Source organism: Xenopus laevis, chromosome 2S, assembly GCF_017654675.1.
Source record: "Xenopus laevis strain J_2021 chromosome 2S, Xenopus_laevis_v10.1, whole genome shotgun sequence".
Lineage (NCBI taxonomy): Eukaryota > Metazoa > Chordata > Amphibia > Anura > Pipidae > Xenopus > Xenopus laevis.
Window position 1 is genome coordinate 30,495,011 of NC_054374.1, and position 25,900 is coordinate 30,520,910.

The following is a 25,900-nucleotide window of genomic DNA, read 5'->3' on the forward strand; positions in this document are numbered from 1 at the left end:
ACTATGCATGTGCCCAAATGGACGGAAATTGCTGTAGAGCCTGAAGAGGACACGAAGACCCGGAAGATGACTGCAGTGAACTACGATCACAGAATCTGCACAGAGGTAAGTATAAAGTTATGGGCATTTCCCCGGGGGGGGGGGCAGCTAGGATGGGGGTAGGAGGGTAGGGTTTTTTTAAGTTAACGGTTGAATTCTCCTTTAAGAAATGTATCTAAAGCAGAGCTTACATAAAAAACATTAAGGAGATCTCAGGGGAACATGGGTGGAAGACTAAAAGGCCTGTACTTATTGAAGATTTCAAATAACGGCCTATTACCTTTTGTTTCACTGCTTCATTGTAGTCATATGGGAAAATGCAGTCATTAAGTTTGCTCAGAACTGAAAGAAAAGAAGGGAAAACACAAAATGATAAAAACATAATTGTCTGTGGCTTGTCCTTTATTAATAATTCTAATTCATGGTGGGTCCTACATATATAGTTTTTTTGTAGAAAACTATGGCGGCATCCTACTTATTGATGTGGCCCTACCGTATCACAAAGTATCACAAGTAATCAAGTAGTTCCATGACGATACAAGAGGGTGAGGTCAAAATGGTTACTTGGCAGGATATCACCATGCAACTCTAATATACTACACAGAGTACAATAAAAATCTTACACTTTTTTTGTGACAGATGTCACAGCAGCACAGAACACAACACTGAAATATTATATCACATTTGCCTGTCCCAAATGCAACTAGAATAAAGATATTGACGTTAGAGTGTGTACGGTCATGTGTAAAACTACAACATACTCCATGGAATTTGTGAAGTATTCCCAAACATTTCAGTATCAATTCAGTATTAATTATGCAACTATAAGTAAACACGTGCATATCTCAACCCTTTTTCACCTACACACAAACAGGGGATCAATACAAAAAAAGTATACAAACATTTTACACAGCTGGAGAAACAAACATAGTAAATGACATTACTTCTCCAAAGTGTATTACTTACCACAAAAATGAGTTTGGAAAGGTGGCTGGGGTGGTGCCTTATCAAGAGGAAATGTGTGATGAACCAAAGCAGCTATTGCCACAATCTAAAATACATAGACTACGGATTAGATTAGAGGTTAAAAGAAAACAACAAAAAAAAAATGTTTCATTTCACGCACAGACTTCTGTCCCCAAACCACTAAAAGATATTTTGACTTTAGTACTGTACAACAATTGTGTCATGTTTAATAATGTTGTGGTATATTTTTGTCCTTGGTTTTCTTTACTGTTTTGTAATGCAAAATAAAAACCTTAAAAAAAAAAAAAAAAGTTGAGGTATCTTGAGAAGTCTCAAATGCTTTAATCCCAGTTCCAGTGTTCCATTTAGTCTTAACCAATTTGAGGATTTTGGCGACATCTCGAAAAAAAAAATCTGAGTTTGAATTAAAAAATTAAATATCTAATTCTTAAAACGGGTATATCAAATTCCCTGGAGCAGGGATAGCCAGTAACAGCTCCTGAGAATTGCTGCCTGTAGGGGCCAGAGATTAGGGATGCACCGAATCCAGGATTCGGCTTTTTTCAGCAGGATTCGGATTCGGCCGAATACTTCTGCCCGGCTGAAGAGAATGCAAATCCTAATTTGCATATGCAAATTAGAGGCAGGAGGGAAATCATGTGACTGTCACAAAACAAGGACGTATAAATGTTTTCCCCTTCCCACCCATAATTAGCATATGCAAATTAGGATTCTATTTTGGTTCGGTATTCAGCCAAATCTTTCGCAAAGGATTCAAGGGTTCAGCCAAATCCAAAATAGTGGATTTGTTGCATCCCTACCAGAGATGGATCCAAGCAAAGAGGACTGCCTCGATGAAAGACACCATGAGGTCCAGAACTCTAATGCAAGATTGCACCGTCAGTCTGGGAGAGTCTGGCCAACCCTAACCTCCAATGACGAGGACACTGGAAAAAAAACAGAGCTTTACCAGCTAAGCAAGAGGGGTAAAAGGCGAGAGGAAGAGGTCACAATTCTGATATCACTGCAATATCCTGCCTCCTAGTGGGAGAAGATTGTACTGCTGTAAGTAATGATACTGTACACAACTTTTTTCGGTCTTGTAGCCAAAACATGGTTACTTGTAAACAATAGAAAATATGAATGGTAGTTCATCTTTTTTTTTTCAAATGAAATTAGAAGTGTAACCTCATTTTGGTGAGTCTTTGCATTCTGCACGGTCTTCATACTGAGAGATAAAACAACGACAGGAGGAGGTGCGAGATCCTTCACAACGCTCACTTGGTCAGGCCTCGTCACCACTGCCTCAACCTTGCACCAGCTCATGGGCTGACTGGACAGTTCTGCAAAAGAGAGAAAAACAAAATGGCTCCAGTTTCTTTCCAACACAATGAATATAAATTCATAGTTTCAGAAAAATCAGTCTTCTGCCAGATACTATTGGAAGTTACTATACCTATGGCATCATGTAATAAAAGACACTAAGTTTGCTCAGATGCAGTATACTATAGCAACCAATCAGCACCAAGCATTTACTGGTCAACGGTCTAAAAGCATCTTAAGGGTTGCTATTGGTTACTGCTCCTGGGCAAACGTAGTGCCTTTTATTAAATATGGGGGCAAGTGTTTGTTAATATGCCTTTAACTGAACTATGATCTCTGGGCAACTCTTGTAACCCTAACATAATTCTAAGGCAAAGTGTTGTTAACATGAACGGGAAGATTTGCAAGTTTTCCTTCACCTTTGCTTTGCAGCCTGAAATGCAAACTATGCCACTGCAAGTAAATTGTAATGTCACCTGCAGCAGTTGTGAGTGAATAGACATGGTTTGTGCTGAACAAAAATGTTGCCTATTGTTTTAAGGGTCAGGCCAAACTGGGCGTTTTGGGGAGATTTGAGAAAACGTCTTCCCTCACTCTGCGCCAGCAAAAATGAAAAAAACACCGGCGCTAATCACACGCATTGATTAGTTTTCCAAAGTCACCCGCAATTTCGGCCGACTTCGGAAAACAAATCGCAGCTTGTGATTAGCGCCGGCGTATTTTTCATTTTAGCCGGCGCAGAGTGAGGGAAGGTGTTTGGGGAGATTGGTCGCCGCAAAAACGAGGCGATTAGTCACCAGGCGACCAAATCTCCCCAAAACGCCCAGTGTAGCCTCACCCTAAATCAAGAAAAATGTTTGTTTGTTTTTTTTAATTCCCTGTTTAATTTTGATTTAAACAGGGAAAACAGGCTATTGGGGCTATAACATATTTGGTCCTTGCAAGGTAGATAATAAGATTACCAGTATAAAACCCTCTTCCCTTTTTGTTGTTAGGAGTCCATTATGCAAGGTGATTATTTGTGCCCTGGGAATCTAGATATCTCACTCACAAAAAAAAAACTAATAGAATAGTTTTAATTGACCTTGTTGTGCCCTGATTTGATATAACAAAGCACAGATTTTGTCACATTAAAAGAACAGGCAATGTTCAAAACAAGCCCAATTCATTGCACTCATGTTGAACAAGGCTTCAGGCTTAATGTACTGAAAGGCTTTTAAAGTTAATTTTATAATGTACAGGTTTAAATTCCTAGGTTACGCTTTAGTATCAGGCTGGAATAATTTACCCATGGGCCATATTTTAAAACCCTTTTTAGCTTGAAACCACAAGGCACGGTTTACACATTACTATGGGGTAGATTTAGTAAGTTATGGTCAAAACTGTCAAATTTGACGAGGAAATTATCCAAACTGACGTTTTTAAAAAAAAAAAAAAATTTACGGATGCCATGAAGTCCACTGCCAGAAAATGAGGGGTAAGTATAAAGTATGGGGCATTTCCCCGGGGGGCAGTTAGCCTGGGGGGGAGGTCTACGTGGGGTGGGGGTACGAGTTTTTTTCTACAGGGTTTTCTTCTCCTTTAAGAATTCTAATCTGACTACTCACAACCTAAAACCTGTCTGCTGTATAAGTCAATGGGAGAGGTCCAGTGAGCAATTTGGAGATGTTTGCAGTCTTCCTGACATTAACTTTTTTTTTGTCGTCCTAGTTTTTACAATTCGATTTGATTAATACATTTCCCTCAGTCGAATTTCAAATTCATCCGAATTTAAGTGAGTTTAAAAAAAAAAAAAAAAAAACTCACATGAATTTGAAATCAATCAACCCTTGATAAATGTGCCTCTAAGTATTGAGGATAAGAACTACTTTAAAGATCCCTTAGATTAAGGTTATCTTTTTCAAATAATGTAATATTCAAGTCCATAGGTAGGAGGTGTATGGGTTCTCTAAGTAAGATATTATCAACTGGTCATTAGGGATGGGCGAATTTTTTCGCCTCGTTTCACCCAAAAAATGACGCCCATATACTTGTATGGAGACGTGCGTGAAAAAAACAAAAAAACGCGCAACAAAATAATTTCTGCGACATTTCACCGAATTTTTGGCGAAACAAAACGGGTCAAATTCGCCCATCCCTGCTGGTCATATTGTTTTCTTGGAAAGACGCTTCTGCTCTGAAACAACATTGCAGATTTGTACTTAAGCATTTTTGTGTGATTAGCCTTTTATTTTTAAACATTTAGGTTCACTAATGGCACTTTTAAAATGACAAATAAAACATGTTGTGAAAAAAAAAAGAAAAGAAAAGGAGATTTTGTGTACTCACCGTTAAATCTTTTTCTCTTCGGTCTCTTGGGGGACACAGGGACAGTGGGGTATAGCTGCTATCACTAGGAGGCAGGACACAACCTTAAGAAAACAACTGACTCCTCCCTCGCTGGCTATACCCCCAGCAGGCGGAGCTTAGGTCAGTTTGTACCAAAGTCAACAGGATATAAGATAATCATAACTTTTAACTATAATAGAAAAAACAACCGTATCATGTCTGACGGAAGTGAGGGCCTCAATCCAGGGAGGGAAGCCCTGTGTCCCCCAAGAGACCGAAGAGAAAAAGATTTAACGGTGAGTACACAAAATCTCCTTTTCTCCAGGTCATCTTGGGGGACACAGGGACAGTGGGGACATACCAAAGCTGTCCCCTAATAAGAACCGGGTGGGAGAAAAGAGGCCTATGTAGAGCTAACCACCGCGGCCTGAAGCACCCTTCTGCCAAAGCGAGTGTCAGAGACCGCAAAGGTATCAAAATGGTAAAATTTGGAAAACGAGTGGACTGAGGTCCACGTCGCTGCTTTGCACAGCTGTTCAGCCGAAGCTTGGTTTCTAAACGCCCAGGACGTACTCACACCCCTGGTGGAGTGGGCTGTGACTGCTTGGAGGAGTTTTGCCCCTTGCTGTGTATGCTCTGTGAATAGCTTGTTTAATCCAACGAGATATAGTCTGTTTTGAAGCTGGAGCGCCTTGACGCGACCCTGAGGGAATGATGAATAGCGAATCAGACTTGCGGATGTCTTGAATTCTGTGTAAGTAAAACTTCAGAGCCCTCACAGGATCCAGAGTATGCAGTGCCCTCTCTTTCTGGTTGGCCGGTGCGGGGCAGAAGGAGGGAAGAACTATTTCCTGATTCAGGTGGAATTCTGAGACAACCTTCGGCAGAAAAGATGGGATGGTGCGTAGGACAGCCCTGTCGTGGTGGATAACTAGGTAGGGCACCTTGCAGGAAAGAGCACTGAGCTCCGAGACACGTCTTGCTGAAGCGATAGCCATGAGAAAAACAGTTTTCCAGGTAAGCCACTGAAGAGACACTGATCCAAGTGGTTCAAAAGGCGGGTCTTGTAAAGCTCGAAGAACTAAGGTTAGATCCCAGAGGGGGACTGGAGCTCGTATGGGAGGAGCTATATGAGCTACCCCCTGCATGAATGTCTTGAAATCTGGAAGCAATGCTAGCCGTTTCTGGAAGAGTACAGATAGAGCTGATAGTTGCGACTTGAGAGAACCTAAGGACAAGCCCATGGAGAGGCCTTCTTGCAGGAACTCTAGAATGTTTGGAATGGATAGCAGTCTGAACTTCATCTTATGTCTAATACACCACTGACGGTAAGTGGACCAGACTCTGTGGTAAGCCCTAGCGGAAACCGGCTTCCGGGCTGCACACATCGTGCGTGCAACATTTCTGGAGAAACCCTTCTGGGTTAGAATTTCGGTCTCAAGAGCCATGCCGTCAAATGTAGACATGTTGGATTCGGATGCCTGATGGGACCCTGAGTGAGAAGGTCCGGAAGTGGAGGCAAGGTCCATGGCTTTTCCAAGGAGAGGTTCAGTAGATCTGTGAACCACGCTCGTCGAGGCCACCTCGGAGCTATCAGAATGAGGGTGGTCCGTTCTCGTTGTAATTTCCTGATGGTTCGTGGTATGAGAGGCAGAGGTGGGAAGGCGTAGGCCAGACTGAAGGGCCAGTCGGCCGTCAGAGCATCCGCATCTATAGCCAGAGGATCTCTGTACCGTGCCAGGAAGGCTGGAACCTGTCTGTTGTGCCTGGTTGCCATCAGGTCTACCTCTGGTAGCCCCCATCTTCTGGTAATCTCTTGGAAGATCTCCACGTTGAGCGACCACTCGCCTGGATCCAGGGACTGTCGGCTTAGGAAGTCTGCTTCCCAGTTCAACAACCCTGGAATGTAGATGGCAGACAGCTGGACCTGGTGTGTCTCGGCCCACTGAAATATGAGTTTTATTTCGTTGAGTGCTCCTCTGCTTCGTGTCCCGCCCTGGTGGTTGAGGTAAGCCACCGCTGTGGAATTGTCCGACTGTATCTTTACGGCTTGGCCCTCTAGGTCTTGTTGCCAGTGGAGTAATCCTAGTCGGATTGCCCGGATCTCGAGCAGGTTGATCTGCAACTGTTTTTCGACTAGGCTCCATTTTCCCTGGGCTGATCTTCCCTCGAGAACTGCCCCCCAGCCGAAGAGGCTTGCGTCTGTCGTCAGAACGCGCCAACAGGGTTCCCCTAGATTTCTTCCTATGGTGAGATGGGGAGCTTGCAACCACCAAAGGAGGGAAGTCCGCGTTTGTTGAGATAGCGGAATCTCCTGTAGTAAGGATTTTCGTTTCCAAGTGTTGAGAATGTTCCACTGTAGTTCCCTGAGGTGGAATTGGGCAAATGGTACTGCTTCTATGGTAGAGACCATGACTCCCAGTACCTTCATGCAGAATCTTGCTGTGTGACGTGGCTTCTGAAGCAGTGCTTTCACTAGACCTTGAAGGTGGATTATCTTCTCCAGAGGGAGGGATATCCGTCGTGTCTGTGTGTCGAATCTCATGCCTAGGAAGATCATGGATTGGTTGGGCATCAGAGAGGACTTGCTGAGGTTCAGAACCCAACCTAGATCCTGCAGTCTGTCTATGGATATCTGTAGCGACCTTTGGGCCTCCTGGAGGGACGGTGCCTTGATTAATAGGTCGTCCAGGTAGGGAGTGATGGAGATTCCTTCGTTGCGAATCACTGCTGTGGCTGTCGCCATGATTTTCGTAAAGACCCGAGGGGCCGAGGTGAGGCCGAATGGGAGACTTGTGAACTGAAAATGGTGGTTGTGGAAAGCAAAACGCAAGTATTTCTGATGCGGAGGGAAAATGGGTACATGCAGATAGGCGTCCTTTATGTCGAGGGACATAAGGAATTGGCCTGGGGACATTGCCGCTATGACAGATCTCAGGGACTCCATTTTGAACTTCCGCGGTCGAATGAACTTGTTCAGTTCTTTCAAGTCTAAGATGGGGCGGACTGATCCATCCTTCTTGGGAACTACAAATAGGTTTGAGTAGTAACCCTTGAAGAGCTCGCTGCTGGGTACAGGAACAATCACTTCTGCAAGAATGAGATTGGAGATGACTTCCTGGAAGGCTGTGCGTTTGCTCGACTCTTTTGGGAGTCTTGACATGAAAAATCTGTGAGGGGGGGGGAGATGAAAACTCCAGGTGGTATCCTTGAGATACGACTTCGTGGACCCAGGAATCTTGGGTAAGCCTGATCCAGACGTCGGCAAAAAATTTTAATCTCCCCCCTATTGACGTTGGGCCTGTGGAGGCGGCGTCATGCAGTGGTATTCTTGTCTGTGGTCTTTGTAGTTTGCTTTCGAGTCTGCCAGGGAGGTCTTTGCTTGTTTGTAAAGCGCCCTCTGCTTGAAAATGACTGTCTCGGGGGAGAAGATCTCGAATTTTTGGTTTGAGAGCCACGAAAAAACTTTCCCCTACGAAAGGAAGACCGTGCCTTAGGCTGAGGTAGTAGAGTGCTCTTACCTCCTGTAGCCTGACTTATGATCTTGTCCAGGTCGGGGCCAAAGAGGAGCTTCCCTTTAAAGGGGATGGCAGTTAGAGACTTCTTAGAGGAAAAGTCAGCTGACCATAATTTCATCCATAGGGATCTGCGGGCTGCCACCGCCAGGGCTGAAGACCTACTGATCACCTGAGTTGCGTCCAGAGAAGCTTCGCATATATAGTCATTCGCTTCCTTGATTTGGGAAGCCCATTGTGAAAGTTCATGACGTGGCGCTCCTTCAGCAATGGCGTTGATGAGGGAGCCAGTCCATGATTGGATTGCTCGGCTAACCCATGCTATAGCTAGAACTGGACGAAGGGACGAGCCAGAAGCTGAAAAAATAGAGCGTAACAGGCTTTCTAACTTTTTGTCCATAGAGTCCTTGAATGAAGAAGCGTCAGGGACTGGTAAGGCTGTATTCTTGGAGAGTCGGGATACAGGTGCGTCTACTGATGGAGGAGACGACCATTTTTCAGTAAGCTCCGTCGGGAATGGGTAGAGCTTCAAGAAACGGCGGTTGGTTTGGAACCGTCTCTCTGGTTTGTCCCATTCCTGCTGAATGAGGAGATCAAGCTGGGTGTGTGAGGGAAACACCGGTGATGATTTGCTGTGCCTCTTGAAAAGAGACTTTGAAGACTCACTAGAGGCTTCCGGCTCTTGAAGATGGAGAGTTTCCAGCACTGATGAAATCAAAGTGTCTACAGACTCTGTAGAGATCCTAGCAGAGTGTTCCTCCTCGTTATCCGAACCGGAGGACAGCTCGCCCTCGGAACGATCGTGATCTTCCCCGGAGTCTAGTATGGGAGAAGATGGTCTGAGAGGAGAATTGCTCTCTTCATCGGAAGGAGAAGGGGCTCTACGCTTAGAGGGTCTCGGTTTAGGATTTTCCAGACGAGCAAGCAGCTTGTCTAATGATTGAGCCAACTTGGGAATTCCGGTGGCCAAATGAGATGCCCACTCGGGAGTGGAAGGCCTTCTGTGAGGAGAGGGTTCCCTGCTGGAGACTAGAGGCTCCGCCTGAGTAGCCTGGTTCACCTGAGGTGGTGTAGGTACTGGGGGTTCTGCACCTGATTGGTGTGGTTTGCATTTTGCACAAAATGGTTCTTTGTGACCGGAAGTCAAACGTTTGCGGCATTTGGCACAGGCCAAATACTTGACAGAAGCTACAGGTGCTGCCCTGGAAAAAGGACCGTCACTGGTTCCTTCAGACATGGTACCAGTGGAAGAATAATTGCCAGAGGTAATTTTGTGCCTGGGGGATGAGAAATCCCTGTTAGGAAATTGTGCACTAACCTTTAGAGACAGTCAGGGAAGGAGGAGTAGCTCTTTTATTAAGCTTGTTTGTTCCTCCCTGCTCCAAAAGGAGCGCTGTATAGGCTGAGCGTGTGTGACAGCCTGTACCCGTGTGTCCCGAGGGCTGCTCTAACAGGAGCGTTATTCTGCGGGAGGCGCGCTGTAGGAAATGGCCGCCAGCAGTGTGAGGCGCGCTGAAGATCGCACGAGAGTTTGTGAGAGCGCGAGCGCCGCTTTCGGCGATGCGCTGACATAGATGCAGCCCAGAAAATGGCGGCCGTTACTTTGATTCCCTGGGGCTGCCACGCCCACTTGAGGAAAACGGCCCACAAGGCGGAGAAGGGGCGCCAAACAGGGAGGTTTGACGATCCGCTTCTGAGTAAGAGTGCTGCCATAAGTATATAGGCCAGCACATGGTAGTGGAGAGAGAGAACCTTATCCCAACTCTCCCTCCCCCCTGTGCAGGGCTTCCGTGAAGAAGCTTGCCTACCTGCAATGGCTGCCGGAGTTTGGCAGGAGAGGGGGGAGGAGTGGGCAGCAATGGGAAGAGTCGCCCAATAAGCTTACCTGGGAGCTGGTCTTCTCTCTCTCTCTCTCTGTCTCCGGCCAGCGTGTACTCCTCCTGTAGAGGAAGGACATGTTTAGGAGCTGGGTGGTGTGTGCAAGAACGGTAACCCCGGAGACAGGTCCCACGTTGGAGGGTGTTAATAAGGACTTTTGCTCAGTGTAAAAGTACAAAACAACCCCCAGGTGTCAGCAAAAAACCTGACTGAAAACAAATCACATCCTAACCTCCTGAGGACACAACTAAAACTGACCTAAGCTCCGCCTGCTGGGGGTATAGCCAGCGAGGGAGGAGTCAGTTGTTTTCTTAAGGTTGTGTCCTGCCTCCTAGTGATAGCAGCTATACCCCACTGTCCCTGTGTCCCCCAAGATGACCTGGAGAAAATTACTATTCCAGGAAAGAAGGGCTAAAACAAGCATCCCACTTAACAATATTGTGATTACAGCTTTAAATTAAAAACATAAGCAAGTGGGAGGGATTGCTGTGTTAATCCTTTTCTTTGGCACAAGAAAGCCTTCCTAATGCGACAATGTACCTGCAGCGAAATCATCAGGAATACATAAATACAGACAAAAATGTTGCAGAATGAAGCAGCATATTTACGTGGGCTTTTTATCTCCAGCCAACTGGGCCCTTTTATTTTTCTGCTAAGCAAGAAAAGCTCCAAGCTTGAAGTATTTGTTCCAAAAACATGTGAAAATGTTTCTCCTTTTAGATCCTGAGGAAGTTGGGGTGAGTCCGCCTGCAAAACAAACGTATCATAAGATAATTACAGTTTACAAAACATGTGGCGGGGAACCTTATGTCCAAGAATTCTACCAATTATTTTTGTATTATTTTCATATCAAAACCCACACATCACACTAGGCTCTCCTCTTAAGTGGTTTCTCACACAGGGGTTGGTTTACATATGTGGTTTAACTTAAATAGAATTAATAGGTGGTATTTGTAAATGCTTTACGATTGTTTAAATAAAGAAAAAAACTGACTTGTGCTATTATAATACAATATTCTATATATATATATATATATATATATATATATATATATATATATATATATATATATATATATATATATATATATATATAAAAAAGTGTTCACAACATATCACTGGGGTATATTCTAGGGATGCACCGAATCCAGGATTCAATTCAGCCAGGATTCTGCCTTTTTCAGCAGGATTCGGATTGGACGCATGACTTTTTATCCCAAAACAAGGAAGTACATTTGCAAATTAGGGGTGGGGAGGGAAATTGCGCGACTATTTGTCACAAAACCAGGAAGTAAAAAAAAATGTTCTCCCCCTTCCAACCCCTAAATTGCATATGCAAATTAGGATTTGGTTCAGTATTCAGCCGAATCTTTCGCAAAGGATTCGCGGGTTCGGCCGAATCCAAAATAATGGATCCGGTGCATCCCTAATTCATTTCATGCAAAGCATCATTCTACTTTAAAACAACGGACATATTTCAACTCTGAATAACAAAGAATATCAGTAAATGTTTAAGCAAAGACCTTAAAGGCGGAACTAAAGTCTAACATAGAATAATGCTAGAAATGCTGTATTTTGTATACTAAACAATCATAAACTTACTGCATCACATGCCTAATAAAACAAATGATTTATGCTTTCAAAGTTGGCCACAGGGGGTCACCATCTTGTAACTATTATGTTAAACCAAGACCATGCACATGCTCAGTGTGGTCTGGGCTTCAGTTGGGAGGCTACGTTTAGGGATAGTCAAATTATCAAAACAGTACAAATCAAAATAATGTCTGCCTTACTACACCACAAGCCTAATAAAACAAACGATTTATGCTTTCAAAGTTGGCCACAGGGGGTCACCATCTTGAAACTATGTTAAACATCTTTGCAAGACCAAGACTGTGCACATGCTCAGTGTGGTCTGGGCTGCTTAGGGATCACCATAAATTGTCAAAACAGCACAAGTCAAATAATATCTGCCAGAAGCCAATACAGCAAGACTGATTAATAATCAGAATATACAGACTGTATTAAACAATACAAAAACTATAAAATCCACATTAGATTACATGACAACACAGGACCCAGTGCAGTCTGTATATTCTGATTATTAATCAGTCTTGCTGTATCGGATTCTGTATAAGCATAATCCTTATCAACTTTCTGTAAACAACCACAGGTTTTTGGGGAGAATTACAAAAAAAAAGGTCAGTAAATTAAGCTTATTTTACTAGTTGTTGCGGGACCATTTAAAGGACAAGTAAAAGGTAGTACATTGGGGTTGCTATAGATCTTTTTTCACGCAGACCCACAGGTGCAAAAAATGGCACTGCATCTTTCTTACAGAGTGCTACACCACCATTGTATCTATATTTCCCCATGGTCTGCCACCTAATTCTATTATACTGCATTTGCCCAAGTCTAGAAAGCTGCAAGGGGAGGTTTTGGGAATATCGAAAACAGTGCCTGTCATTTAAATGGAAAACTAGATTTGAGCCAGAACCTGAGAATTTCCATTGATACTATAGTTGCTAAAATTCCACAGATACTGCTAAGAAATGTATCAACTATTTCATGAACTAAATGTAGCAAATTGTAACAGTTCAGATGCTCCCGGATCACTGAGCTGCCAGATTGAGACACCAGAGACACGAACATTAAAGGGCATGTACAGGCGAAAAAATAAAATCCTATTTTTACTTTCTTTAAATGAAAAAGAAACCTATCTCCAATATACTTTAATTAAAAAACGTGTAACATTTTATAAGAAACCCGACTGCAGTGAAATTCTCCCGTTATTTACTGCTGTGGATAGCAATAGGACAGGAAAACAATCATACTTATGAACAGCAAGGGGAGCCCCCGCCTTACTTTGCCAGCCATGCAGAACTGAAGCAGCTTTGTTTGTTTTCCTGTAGAGTAGTCGGCGACTGTGTAGAGATTTGTATTAGATTTTATTTTGGCTTTACATCCCCTTTACTGTTTTCAACTCCAGCTGCAGGGACAAAGATCCTGGAGCCAGATTTAAACAGATAAACTGGGATTCTATTTGGAGGATTATTTTGCTGCAGCCACTGGTTCTGCAGAGTTGGAGAAAGTTAGTATTAAACAATACAAAAACTATAAAATCCACATTAGATTACATGACAACACAGGACTCTCTGATTATTAATCAGTCTTGCTGTATTGGCTTCTGGCAGATATTTGACTTGTGCGGTTTTGATAATTCATGACGATCCCTAAGCAGCCCAGACCACACTGAGCATGTGCACAGTCTTGGTCTTGCAAAGATGTTTAACAAAGTTACAAGATGGTGACCTCCTGTGGCCAACTTTGAAAGCATAAATTATTTGTTTTATTAGACTTTTGGTGCAGTAAGTTCATATTTATGTTTAGTATACAAAATACAGCATTTCTAACCTTATTCTATTTCAGACTTTACTTTCCCTTTAAACTTACATTTTGGGAAATCTTAGTACACATGGTATGTGAATGCACATCTCCACCCACATTTTGATCACAAGTGCTTAATACTCTAGATGAAATCATGGAGGTGCAACTTCCCAGAACACAAAAAGCGTGTTTATTTGGAATTGCGCTCAGCGATACATTTACATTTTCACAAAGCATCTTTATTACAGAATGTTTATTTATTGCTAAAAAAAAAAAAAAAAAAAATCATTAGACAGGTGGAAAGACTCCTTGCTTCCCACTACCCCACAATGGGTTTCGGAGATTAAACACCTTTGTGCTATAGAAACCCTTATTTACAAATCCAGAAGTGGCACTAAAAAATACCAAAAAATATGGGGAAAATGGCTAGATTGGGCTACATAAGGACATTAAGGTTTTCAATGTGCGGTTTACTAAACCTCACCTCAATCTAAGGGGGTTATTTACTAAACTCCAAATGCAAAAATCACGAAAAATGTTTTTTTTTTTTTGTTTTTTTAATAAAATCAGACTTTTAAAAAATCACAAATTTTAGGAATTATTAAACCCTGAAGATGGAAAAGTCAGAATCTAAAAATCCGGCATCTCACACCTGTCAAGGTTGCATATAAGTCAATGGGAGAAGTCCAAATGATTTTTTTATGTGCGCTGGGTTTTTGGCAATACCCCGACGTTTTCGCGTGAAAATTCGGAATATAATCTTGAAAATTGGATGAAAAAATCCAAAAAAACCGCAAAAATCTGAATTTTTCCTGCAAAGCACATTTTCAGGAAAATGTAATAAATAAACGTAAAAAACCAGAGCGGATTTGATCGGAGTTTGTAGCAGAAAATATTGAGATAAATTCGGACTGATAAATAACACCCTAAATGTTAAAATCTTTTGTTATTTGATAGCATCCTGGAAAATGGATGTGGATGTCACTGTTGTAATCATCATAAAAAAACTATTGTTTCTGCTGTAATTTTTAATAAAAATTGCCTGAATTAAAAAATAATAATAATAAAAGATTGAAAGCAACTGAAAAAAAGTGTTTGTTTTTGGTGAACAGCCCTTTTTAGAGGCCCAACATATGGACATTTTTTAATTTCACGTAATCAATGACTTAAAAATATTGCAGCAAAACTGTTTTGGACACATCAGGTTGTGGAATAAAAGGCACTAGGTTTGCCTGGGTGCAGTAACCTATAGCTGATAGAATTTACTGGTCACCTGTTTAAAGGCAAACATCTTACTGGTTGCTAAGGGCTACTGCACCTGGGAAAACCTAGTACTTCTTACATATCGAGATGTAGAAGCAAAAAAAGAAGAATTAAAGCAATCTTACCACAGCAAAACATAACTGCAGTCAAGGGATAAGTAGCATCTATGAATCCATAATAAGAGAGATATGTTTTTAAAAAGTACACTAGTAGCAGATATATACTTACAGAATATCGAACCTCCAGATATTCAGAGCTTGCTGGAACATCAGGTATTTCAAAAGCGTAATCCTTATCAACTTTCTGTAAACAACCAAATTCATGTTAGGACAGGTTTTTGGGGAGAATTATGAAAATAAAGGTCATTAAATTAAGCTTATTTTACTAGATCCATTTAAAGGACAAGTAAAAGGTAGTACACTGGGGTTGCTATAGATCTATAAAGAGGTGCAAAAAATGGCACTGCTTCTTTCTTACATAGTGCTACACCACCATTGTATCTATATTTCCCCATGGTCCGCACCTAATTCTATTATACTGCATATGCACAAGCCTAGAAAACTGCAAGGGGAGGTTTTGGGAATATCGAAAACAGTGCCTGTCAGCCGTTTAACTGGAATTTGAGCCAGAACCTTAAGAATTTCCATTGACGTGAACAACAGGCTCTTCAGGTGGCTTTGGGCACTTTCCATAAGCTAAAAAACACAGGAGGAAGGAACACAACTTGTGCCATGAGTCTTGGTGCATATGGGAAATTATATGAGAAGAAGAAATTTTGAGGTCATTAGAGGAATGTTTTTTTTATCTAGTATCTAGACAAGTGGATATCAAAGGAATTGCAGAGAAGGAGGGTACTATATAGTGGTTAAATAGCAGTTCTCTGGCCCGGACTGGCAATCTGTGAGATCTGGCAACTGCCAGAGGGCCGGCTGTAAGATGCCATAGACCATGCGTCCTCAACCGCCGGGGCGTGGACAGTCTTGAAGTGGGCCGCTGAGCCTAGCGACCAATTAATGTGGCTTGCCGAATAGGACACCAGTACGCCGACTCCTCCAGGCGCTAAACCGAACCACCGGCAACCCCCGTCCTTGCAAAAATTTTGGCTCTACACCAGTCCCGGGCCAATAAAGGTTGGGGGCAGCCACAATCATAAAAAGGCAATGGCACACTGGGCACGATCCAGCAGGGTAAACCCTTGCAGAGATTTATTTGCACACGATGCATCGTGGCCTTTTTCTTATGCCATTGGTTTGGGGGGGTGCCGATCCCTCCTGGTATTTGAGCACCTGGCAGAGTTCCTGAAGGCCAGGGTGTGCGAGGTGAATCCCTCTTGTTTCTGGCAGCCACAATCAGTCAGTCACTGTGGAGTGGGCTGGTGGGAGACTGGTTGGGCCTCTGTGTACTTGAAATGCCAGGGCCTATTTTGAGTCCCAACCCAGACCTGATTTTAATCAGAAACACCACACTACAACAGACACAAATTTGTGGAATAAAAAAAAAAAAAAATTAAAAACCCACCTTGGATTTAAACTTCATGATTTTGTACTTTTCTGCAACAGCCTCATTAAACTCCTGATATACATGCATCATAGAAACTGGTGCTCCAGTGTCTTTTCCTGTTGAAAGCTGCACTCTCTGTAACAGAAATACATGTAGGCGTTAACTGCTACAAAATGCCAAGTGCATAATACATACTAGATCATTTATTTTAGCAATCAGACTCAAAGTTTTAATATACAGTAGAACCCCTCATTTTACGTTTTTCAGAGGACCAGAAAAAAATGTAAAAATGTAAATGTAAAATCCAGGAAAATGTAAAATCAGGGAAATGCATTATGCATAATATATAGGTGGGACCACAAAACAACAATATAAAATAAGGGAAAACCTAAAATCTGGGGATGTAAAATTTAGTTTTCACTGTATATCCAAATATGCTTCACTACAGGGGGTTGCTCGCCTTCTAAAGGCTCCCATACACGGACCAATAAAAGCTGCCGGCAGAAGTCAGCAGCTTTTTGGCCTGTGTGTGGGGCCATCCGATGGGCTTCCCAGATCGATATCTGACAGATCTTGATCAGGCAGGTTAAAATATCCTGTGCGTTTATGTGGTCCCGCGATCCGACCGCCCGTATCGGATGCATTACGATCCAGTCATTGGGCCCTAGGGCCCACCATCGGATCAGCACAATATCGGCCACCTCAATGTGGGCATATCGGGGAGAGATCCGCTTGTTTGGCGATCTCTACATCTATGGCCACCTTAAGTTACTGCTTCTGCAAACATTTGTAGAACACACACATGATTTAAAGGGATACTGTCATGGGAAAAAATGTTTTTAGAAAAGGCATCAGTTATTAGTGCTGCTCCAGCAGAATTCTGCACTGAAATCCCTTTCTCAAAAGAGCTAAGAGATTTTTTTTATATTTAATTTTAAAATCTGACATGGGGCTAGACATATTGTCAGTTTCCCAGCTGCCCCAGTCATGTGCTCTGATAAATTAATATCAAACCCTCCCAGCAGCCTAACAGAACAATGGGAAGGTAACCAGACAGCAGCTCTCTAACACAAGATAACAGCTGCCTGGTAGATCTAAGAACAGTACTCATTAGTAAAATCCAGTTCCCAAAGACACATTCAATTACATTGAGTAGGAGAAACAACAACCTGTCAGAAAGCAGTCCCATCTAAAGTGCTGGCTCTTTCTGAAAGCACATGGCCAGGTAAAATGACCTGAGATGCACCTACACACCAATATTACAACTAAAAAAATACACTTTCTGGTTGGGGAATGAAATTTTATATGGTAGAGTAAATTATTTGCAGTGTAAACAGTGTAATTTAGAAATAAAAACGACATCATAAAAATCATGACAGAATCCCTTTAAACTGAACATAACAGCAGATTTTCTTTTTTCTTTTTTTGAGCACAGTTTCTCCCCATTATATGTTATGTTTGTGAACTATGGTCTTGTATATTATAACAAAAGACTGTGCGACTATAGTATCCTTATGGGAAGCAGAAGCTTTTATCCTCTCTACACGGCTATCGGGGACATTATTGCTGCAACACCTAATGCTTAACCAAAAGCCCATTTTTCATAACATTTTCCATCAAGTTAGGGCACCAATTAAACAAAAATCTTACATTTTCACGAGGTAGAAGATATACGGTCCTCTCAATGTTCTTCACACTAACACAGCAGCTGACATATGCATCAGCTGACTCGATCCAAACTTTTCCAAATAAATAGACTACTCCTACAGATGAGAGAAATAAGTCAAATTATAGAAACTCCTCCACAAAACACAAGAATTATGTTCTATCAGTGATAAATATGATAATCTGGCATTGCACTATTGAATACATTTGTTTTTACTCTGTCTCTTACCTGGCTGACTGTACTGGTCTTCATAGGCATCTAGCCAATAAAACCTAAAAACTTGACTCCCGTCTGCACCAGTAACCAAGGGTAGGTGGCTTGAATCTACCTGAATTTCAGTGGTCATTGGTTCAGCCTCATCAATTTGATCCCAACAAGACTCATTTAAAGTAGTAGAAGTTCTGAAATTAAAACAAAGTGCATAAACTTGAACCTGTATGTGTGCATATATGCCACCGCTGCCAAAAAAAGCTTCAAAGTAAATGACATACAGTATATACAATGAAACCGCGATTTTAAGTACCCTGATTTTATGTTTTCCCGCATTTTACATATTTATTTTTGGTCCCACCAGTTTATAATGCAATGGGTGCATTTCCCCGATTTTAAGTAATGTTTTCCCAGATTTTACATCAACATTTTCCTCTATGAATGTTATTTTTTTTTTTTTAAACAAAGAGGTTTAAAATACGAACCAGATGTATATTTTGCCATGATTCTGCCTGTAAATGGTCAATTCCAATGAGTCTGCCCCTTATACAGTCCTGCACCAATCACTAATTGCTTTAGGTTGTGTATGTGACTGACAGAGACTTGCACATGCCCCCCATAGTGTAACATTAACACGGCAATGTTAACCCTTGTTATTAACACAGTAAATATTGTATCTCAAAGTGTTAAAAACTCCTGTGCTTATATCCTTTCAGTACTTAAAGAAAAAGTTCCCTGATTTTACATTTTTCCGGATTTTACAATGTTTTCCTGGTCCCCTGAAAACCGTTAAGTTGGGGGTTCAACTGAATGAATTCCCATTTACCAATGTTTTTCTATTAGCAATAACAAGTTAATCTAGATGTTACTTTTTAACTAATTAAAAAGGCTCGATGAAGCACATTTTACCTAACAATGAAAAAAAAAAAATAAGATACAGCCTCGCAGATGTTAAAAGGTTAGTGATGAACAGGTTTCATACATACATGAATGAACTTTCTTCCTCTTTAATATTTTCCTCTTTCACACACTAAATGCTTTGTGCTTGTGTCTTGATTGTGCTAGAATCAACTGGAGTTATTTCCACATTGTCTTCATCCATGGGCTCATCAAAATCTCCATCATCAAACTCAACCATTCCCGAATCCTCTTCTAAAAGAGATTAAATCACAAACCCAAACAATTCTACTTTTTATTTCACCAAAACCAACTTTATACAAGGCAACATGCCATTAATTTAGTAACACGCCACAGCAGTAGGTGCGGTTCCTTAGCATCGGCCACACAATTTCCATTGATGGCCTTCAAACTAGGAATGCACTGAATCCAGGATTTGGCCTTTTTCAGCAGGATTCGGGCCAAATCCTTCTGCTCGGCCAAACCTAATCAAAATCCTAATTTGCATATGTAAATTAGGAGTAGGGAGAGTAATCACGTGACTTTTTGTCACAAAACAAGTAAAAATGTTTCCCCTCCCTGTCCATAATTTGCATTTGCAAATTAGGGTTTGGATTCGGTTCGGTATTAGGCCGAATCATTTGTGTAGGATTCGGGGGTTGGGCTGAATCCAAAATAGTGAATTCAGTGCATCCCTACTTAAAACTAAGGTCACACTACAATATTTGTCTGCTTTGTCACCGATTCTTTTCCCTGAAGCAGGTGCTATATCGAAACTCTGACGAGACTCCTGCTATAGCCTAAACTTCAGTGATCCCCAGCCAGTAGCTCGTGAGCAACATGTTGCTCTCCAACCCCTTAGATATTGCTGCTCTCAGTGGCCTCTAAGAAGGTGTTTATTTTTGAATTCCAGGCTTGGAGGCAAGTTTTGGCTGCATAAAAACCAGGTGTACTGACAAACAGAGCCTCAATGTAAATCAATCCACATAGGAGCTACCAAATAGCCAATCACAGCCTTTATTTGGCACCCCAAGAAAATTGTTCATGCTAGTGTTGCTCCCCAACTCCTTTTACTTCTGAATGTTACTCACAGGTACAAAAGGTTGGAGATCCCTGGCCTAAAGGGTAACTAAACAAAACGGATGGTATATGTTTGAGTCAGGTGTTTTATGAATAACTGCCAATTCTTCATCTTATACAAGAACACCTCAACAGTCTGACACAAAGGAATCTGAAAAGGCTTTCATGGAATAGTAAACGTTATTTTACCTTTGTAGTCTTCTTTTATTACTAATGCATAATTATTTCTAGAATTACCTTTTACTTGAGCTTCCACTTTCAAAGGACCAACAGCAGAAGAAATCAACTCAGCCTTAGGCTCTTTCTTTATTTGCCGGGGTACAGAAGCCTTTGATTGTGCAGCAGGATGCCCAGGCTTGGTTACAGCTGGTAATCTTTTCACACTTGCAGATAAAACCTTAAAAAAAAAAAAAAAAAAAAAAAAAATCAAATGCTCTGTAAAGGCTAAACGTTAATACTACTCAATTCCTACTATTTTACGGATAACTTTTCAGATTATGCGGATTCTTTGGATGTTCAAATTAGGGTTCGGGTTTGCATTAGGTAAAACTGCGGAGTATTCAGTTGAACTGAAATATGATGGATTAGGTAAATCCCTATATAAAACACCTTTAGTAGAACAATAGATGCTACATAATTCAGCACGAGGTACAAAAAAAATATGATCATTTGGCATTACTGCAGAATCAGGCACATTAGTTAAAAAAAAGTGCAGAATGACTGGTTTACATCAGTTATCAACTCCTATTGCTATACAAAGAAAAATGTAAATTCCATTTTTTTTTTATTGAGAAAATGGAGAAGCATCTTCGCTTCTACAATTAGAGCCACAATTATCAAGGGTCGAATTTTGAATTCATTTGAGGTTTTTTTTTTTTTTTTTTTTTTTTAAATTACCATAAATTTGAAATTTGACCAATTGAAAATTATTAATAAAATCACATTTTTCCAACTTGGACTTTCAAACTTGTCACAGGGGGTCACCATCTTGGAAAGTGTCTGCGACACTGGCATGCTCAGTGGGCTCTGAGCAGCTGTTGAGAAGCTAAGCTTAGGGGTTGTTGCAAATTATCAAGCAGAAAATAAGGTTTATCTGTAATATAAGCTGATGCTACAAGGCTGATTATTAAATTCTGATTGCACTGGTTTCTGTGCTGCCATGTAGTAATTATCTGTATTAATTACTAATCAGCCTTATATTGTGACATTTCTATTCTATGTGTTCTGTATATTGTGAGTGGGTCCCTCAGCTCAGTAAGTGACAGCAGCACAGAGCATGTGCAGTGAATCAGCAGAAAATAAGACAGGGAGCTACTGGGGCATCTTTGGAGAAAGATCTTTACTGCTTAAGGTCTGTGAATGCCTCGGGCTGGTACACAAGCACAAAACATATTGTACAACATTTCTAGCTACTTCTATAGTTTTCTTTCCTTTAAACATGTATATCTTGAGTGAATGCATATTTAAACTAACATCTTACCTTTGGGGCTGTAGGTGGTACTGAGAAAGGGTTTAAAGGAGATCCTGCAAGTTTCTTCTTCTTTAGTGTAATTACTGGTGGTGGTGTTATAGGAACAGCCTAAAGAGCACAATTGCCAAGTTAAAGACACAAATAACACAAAATACAGATTTTGTGCTGATAAAGTACACATTTGTCTATAAAATTGTAACAATTATATTAATTACCTGCGACTTCAAATCTTGCAATAAATCGCCAAGCAAATCATCTTTTGACAAATCCACAGCTTTCTGCACAACACACAAAAAATAGATTTTTGTACTTACCGTTAAATCCTTTTCTCTTGTCCTACATTGGGGGACACAGGCACCATGGGGATGAAGATCCTGCTGCTTGGAGGATGGACACTAAACAGTTAACGAAACTCCTCCTCCTGCACTGGGCTTCATCCCCTGCCTACTTCCTGTACCCTCAGTTTTCGGGCCGAAGAAGGAAGGACAACCCTACTAAAACCATGTGCAAACAGAAGAGGAACTCTCACCCCTTATAAACTATCTACATTATATGTCAAACTTCAACTGTGCGTTTGAACTGTATATTTGAACTAGGAATTTTAATCAGGGAGGGAAGGCCTGTGTCCCCCAATGTAGGACAAGAGAAAAGGATTTAACGGTAAGTACAAAAATCTATTTTTCTCTTGCCTAGATTGGGGGACACAGGCACCATGGGGACGTCCCAAAGCTACCCATGAGGGCGGGACTTACACCCCAGTGCTCATTTAACAACTGTCTGTAGCACCTTTCTCCCAAAACTTGCTTCTGCTGAGGAGAAGGTGTGTATCTTGTAGAACCTGGAAAAAGTGTGTAGTGATGACCACACTGCAGCCCTACAAATCTGGTCAGCGGAAGCCTGGTGGCGTATCGCCCAGGAGGTGCTTAGAGACCTGGTAGAGTGAGCTCGAATCTGAAAGGGTGGAGGTCTGTCTTTTGCTACATAAGCCTTTGAGATGGCAGACCTGATCCACTTGAAGATTGTTGTCTTTGATGCCCGGAGGCCCTTCCTTGGTCCCTCCGGAATGATGAAGAGACTGTCAGTTCTTCTTATACTCTTGGTAACAGAAATATATGTCCTTAGAGTGCGAACCACATCCAAAGTGTTTAAACTTCCTCTCTATCTGTGTCTTGGGATCTGGACAGAAAGAAGGTACGACAATGTCCTGATTAAGGTGAAATTCCGACACCACCTTAGGAAGGAAATCCGGTGTCGGTCTCAGAACTACCTTGTCCATATGGAAAAACTGTAAACGGAGATTTGCAGGATAGAGCTGCCAACTCAGACACCCTTCTAGCGGACGTGATGGCTAGTAGAAACACTGTCTTAATCGTCAGTATAAGCAAGGGGATGTCCGTGATTGGTTCAAACGGATGTTCCTGGATTGCCGATAATACTAGGTTAAGATCCCATGGAGGAATTGGTTGACGGTATGGAGGTACCTGGCGCAGAGCACCCTGTAGGAACGTCTTGATGTTTTGGCGCAACGCCAACTGGTGTTGGAAGAAAATGGATAATGCAGATACTTGGACCTTCAATGAGCTAAGGGCTAGAACCTTATCCAGTCCCTCCTGAAGAAAACGCAGTACGTTTGCCTCATTCATTACTTGTGGGTTCTTGGAGTTAGCCTCGCACCATGCAATGAAGGTTTTCCATACTCTGTGGTAAATACGGGCTGAAACAGGTTTTCTGGCTTTCAATAGGGTAGGTAAAGCCTCTCTTGGTACTCCAGATCTGGAAAGTATCAAGGCCTCAAGAGCCACGCCGTTAAATCCAGCCGTGGAGAATTCGTATGAACAATCGGTCCTTGTGTTAGAAGATCCTCCCTGAGCGGAAGTCGGAATGGAGCGTCTGCTGCTAGCTGTATGAGATCTGCAATCCATGGTCTGCGAGGCCAGAATGGAGCCACCAGTATTGCCTCTACTCTCTCTTCCTTTATCCTTCTGATGACTCGCGGAAGCAGGGCGAGTGGTGGAAACACGTATACTTTGTGAAAAGGCCACGGAGCTACTAGAGCGTCTACCGCTGTCGCTAACGGATCCTTGCTTCTTGCCATAAAGTTTGGTAGCTTGTTGTTGTATCTTGACGCCATCAAGTCCACCTCTGGCATACCCCATCGTGTCACTATCAGTTGGAATACTTCCGGATGAAGGCTCCACTCGCCCTGATCTACTGTCTCTCGACTGAGGAAGTCTGCTACCAATTGTCTACTCCTGGAATGTGTACTGCGAAGATGGCTGGTACATTTCCTGATTGTAGTGTGGATGACTGGAGCCACCATTTCATTGATGCTTGAACTGGATCCGTTACTAGAATCCTGCGGTCTAGCTCTGTACGCCTCTGTCTCTGATGCCGTAAGATCAACCTCTGCAGTGGTCTTGTATGTTCCTGGGCGTACGGTACCGCTGGGATTGATGCTACCATTGTCCCCAGCGCTCTCATGGCTACTCGTAGTGGTATGTACTTTTCCTTCTGAATGATCATCAGTCTTGTGTGAAAGGCATCTATCTTGGCAGGTGGGAGAAAACTTTCCCCCAGTGAAGTGTCTATCAGAAGGCCTAAATATTCCCTCCGCTGTGCTGGTGTGAATGCTGACTTCTGGTAGTTGATGAGCCAACCTAATTGAGTCAGTCTGTCTACTACTGTCTGTAGGTGACTTGTGGTTAGGGAGCAGGACGGAGTCTTGACAAGTAGGTCGTCTAGGTACGGTATGACTCCAATGCCTTGGAGTCTCAGGTCTACTAGAGCTGCTGCCATAACCTTTGTGAAGACTCGCGGTGCTGAGGATAGTCCGAAGGGAAGTGCCACAAATTGCCAATGTTCGCCTGCAGCGAAGAAACGAAGGACTCTGTAGTGGTTGGGATGTATCGACACGTGAAGATACGCGTATTTGATGTCTATCACCGTCATGTATTCCCCCATCTGTAGTGATAGTAGGACCGACTGTACGGATTCCATTTTGAAATGCTGTCTGTTGACGTATTTGTTTACAGCCTTTAGATCTAGCACAGGACGATAGGATCCGTCCTTTTTGGGGACTATGAACAGGTTGGAATAGAAACCTCTGCCCCTGTCTAGCTGCGGGACCTGCTGTATGACCCCCGAGGATGAAAGGTCCTGGATAATCTTTAGAAATGCTGATCGCTTTGGCTCTTTTGAGGGAATTCGTGACATAAAGAATCTTTTTGGTGGAACTTGTAAAAAGTCTATTAGGTAGCCGTGAGATACTACCTTCAGTACCCAAGGGTCCTGGACTCTCTGTTTCCACACCTCCTGAAAGTTTCTTAGGCGGCCGCCTAGTAAGACACCCTCGGGGGTGGGCACCTCTTCATGCAGAGGTGGATTTCTCCTGGGATGGTTTTGCGGTGTTTCTGGTCGCAGACCAGTTGTTGCTCTGTTTGCTTGGATATCTGGGTCGATTGTACGTCTGGTGCTTTTCTGTTTGTGTTCTCTATCTCTGGCCTTGACCTTGACGAAAGGGCCGCAGAAAAGGTCTCCTCTTGAAAATGGTGCGCTTGGGTCTGTTTTGTGGTAGCAGGGTACTTTTACCCCTGTTGCCTGTGAGATTATCTTTTCTAATTCTGCTCCGAAAAGCTGTTTTCCTGCAAAAGGAAGGCTGACCAGAGATCTTTTTGATGTAAGATCCGCAGACCAATTCTTCAACCATAGGAAACGTCTTGCTGCAATGGATTGTGATGAAGCCCTGGCAACTAGTTTTGCTGCATCAAGTGCTGCTTCACAGATGTAAGAGTTAGCGTCAGCAATCTGTGATAAAAGTAGGTCTGTAGACGGGTCCTCAGACCCAATAAGTTGTGCAACTTGTTCCACCCATATCTCCATTGCTCTTGAAACCCAAGCTGTGGCAAAGATCGGTTGTAGAGCCGCTCCTGCCGCTGAAAAATGGCTTTACAGAAACCCTCTAATCTCCTGTCTATGGGGTCCTTAAAGGAAGCTGCGTCCGCCACTGGTATGGTTGTGGCCTTCGAAAGACGCGACACTGGCGGGTTCCACGGCTGGTGGGGAAGACCAGAGTTCGGTAACTTCCGTAGGGAAGGGATAAGTCTGTGAAAAACGTCTAGACAGTTGAACCTTGCGGTCTGGAACTTTCCATTGTGCCTTCACTATATCATCTAGATGTTCATAGCTGGGAAGACATATGAAAGTTTTCTTCTGCTTCTTAAAAATGTTCTTACTTGGTTCTGCCGTAGCTGAAGTGTCTTCTATATTTAGGGTTTGTAGAACCATCTGAATCAGTGATTCTACCTCCCTTTGAGATCTGGGAGTATCCTGTTCCTGATCTGACTCTTCGCCTGACAACACTTGTCCCTCTTCTCCTGA

The 25,900-nt window shown here is 42.4% G+C and overlaps 1 protein-coding gene across 1 annotated transcript in view; it reads right to left on the reverse strand.

The window, feature by feature from the left end:
* LOC108705797 (DNA polymerase alpha catalytic subunit-like) overlaps positions 1 to 25,900 on the reverse strand; it is a 125,018-nt gene that overhangs the window by 34,568 nt on the left and 64,550 nt on the right. Inside the window, exons 15-17 of the mRNA XM_041583551.1 lie at positions 2,194 to 2,348; positions 1,006 to 1,090; positions 320 to 381 (exon numbers count right to left, since the gene is read on the reverse strand). Coding sequence (XP_041439485.1) covers positions 320 to 381; positions 1,006 to 1,090; positions 2,194 to 2,348 — 302 coding nt within the window. The remainder of the gene's footprint in view (positions 1 to 319; positions 382 to 1,005; positions 1,091 to 2,193; positions 2,349 to 25,900) is intronic.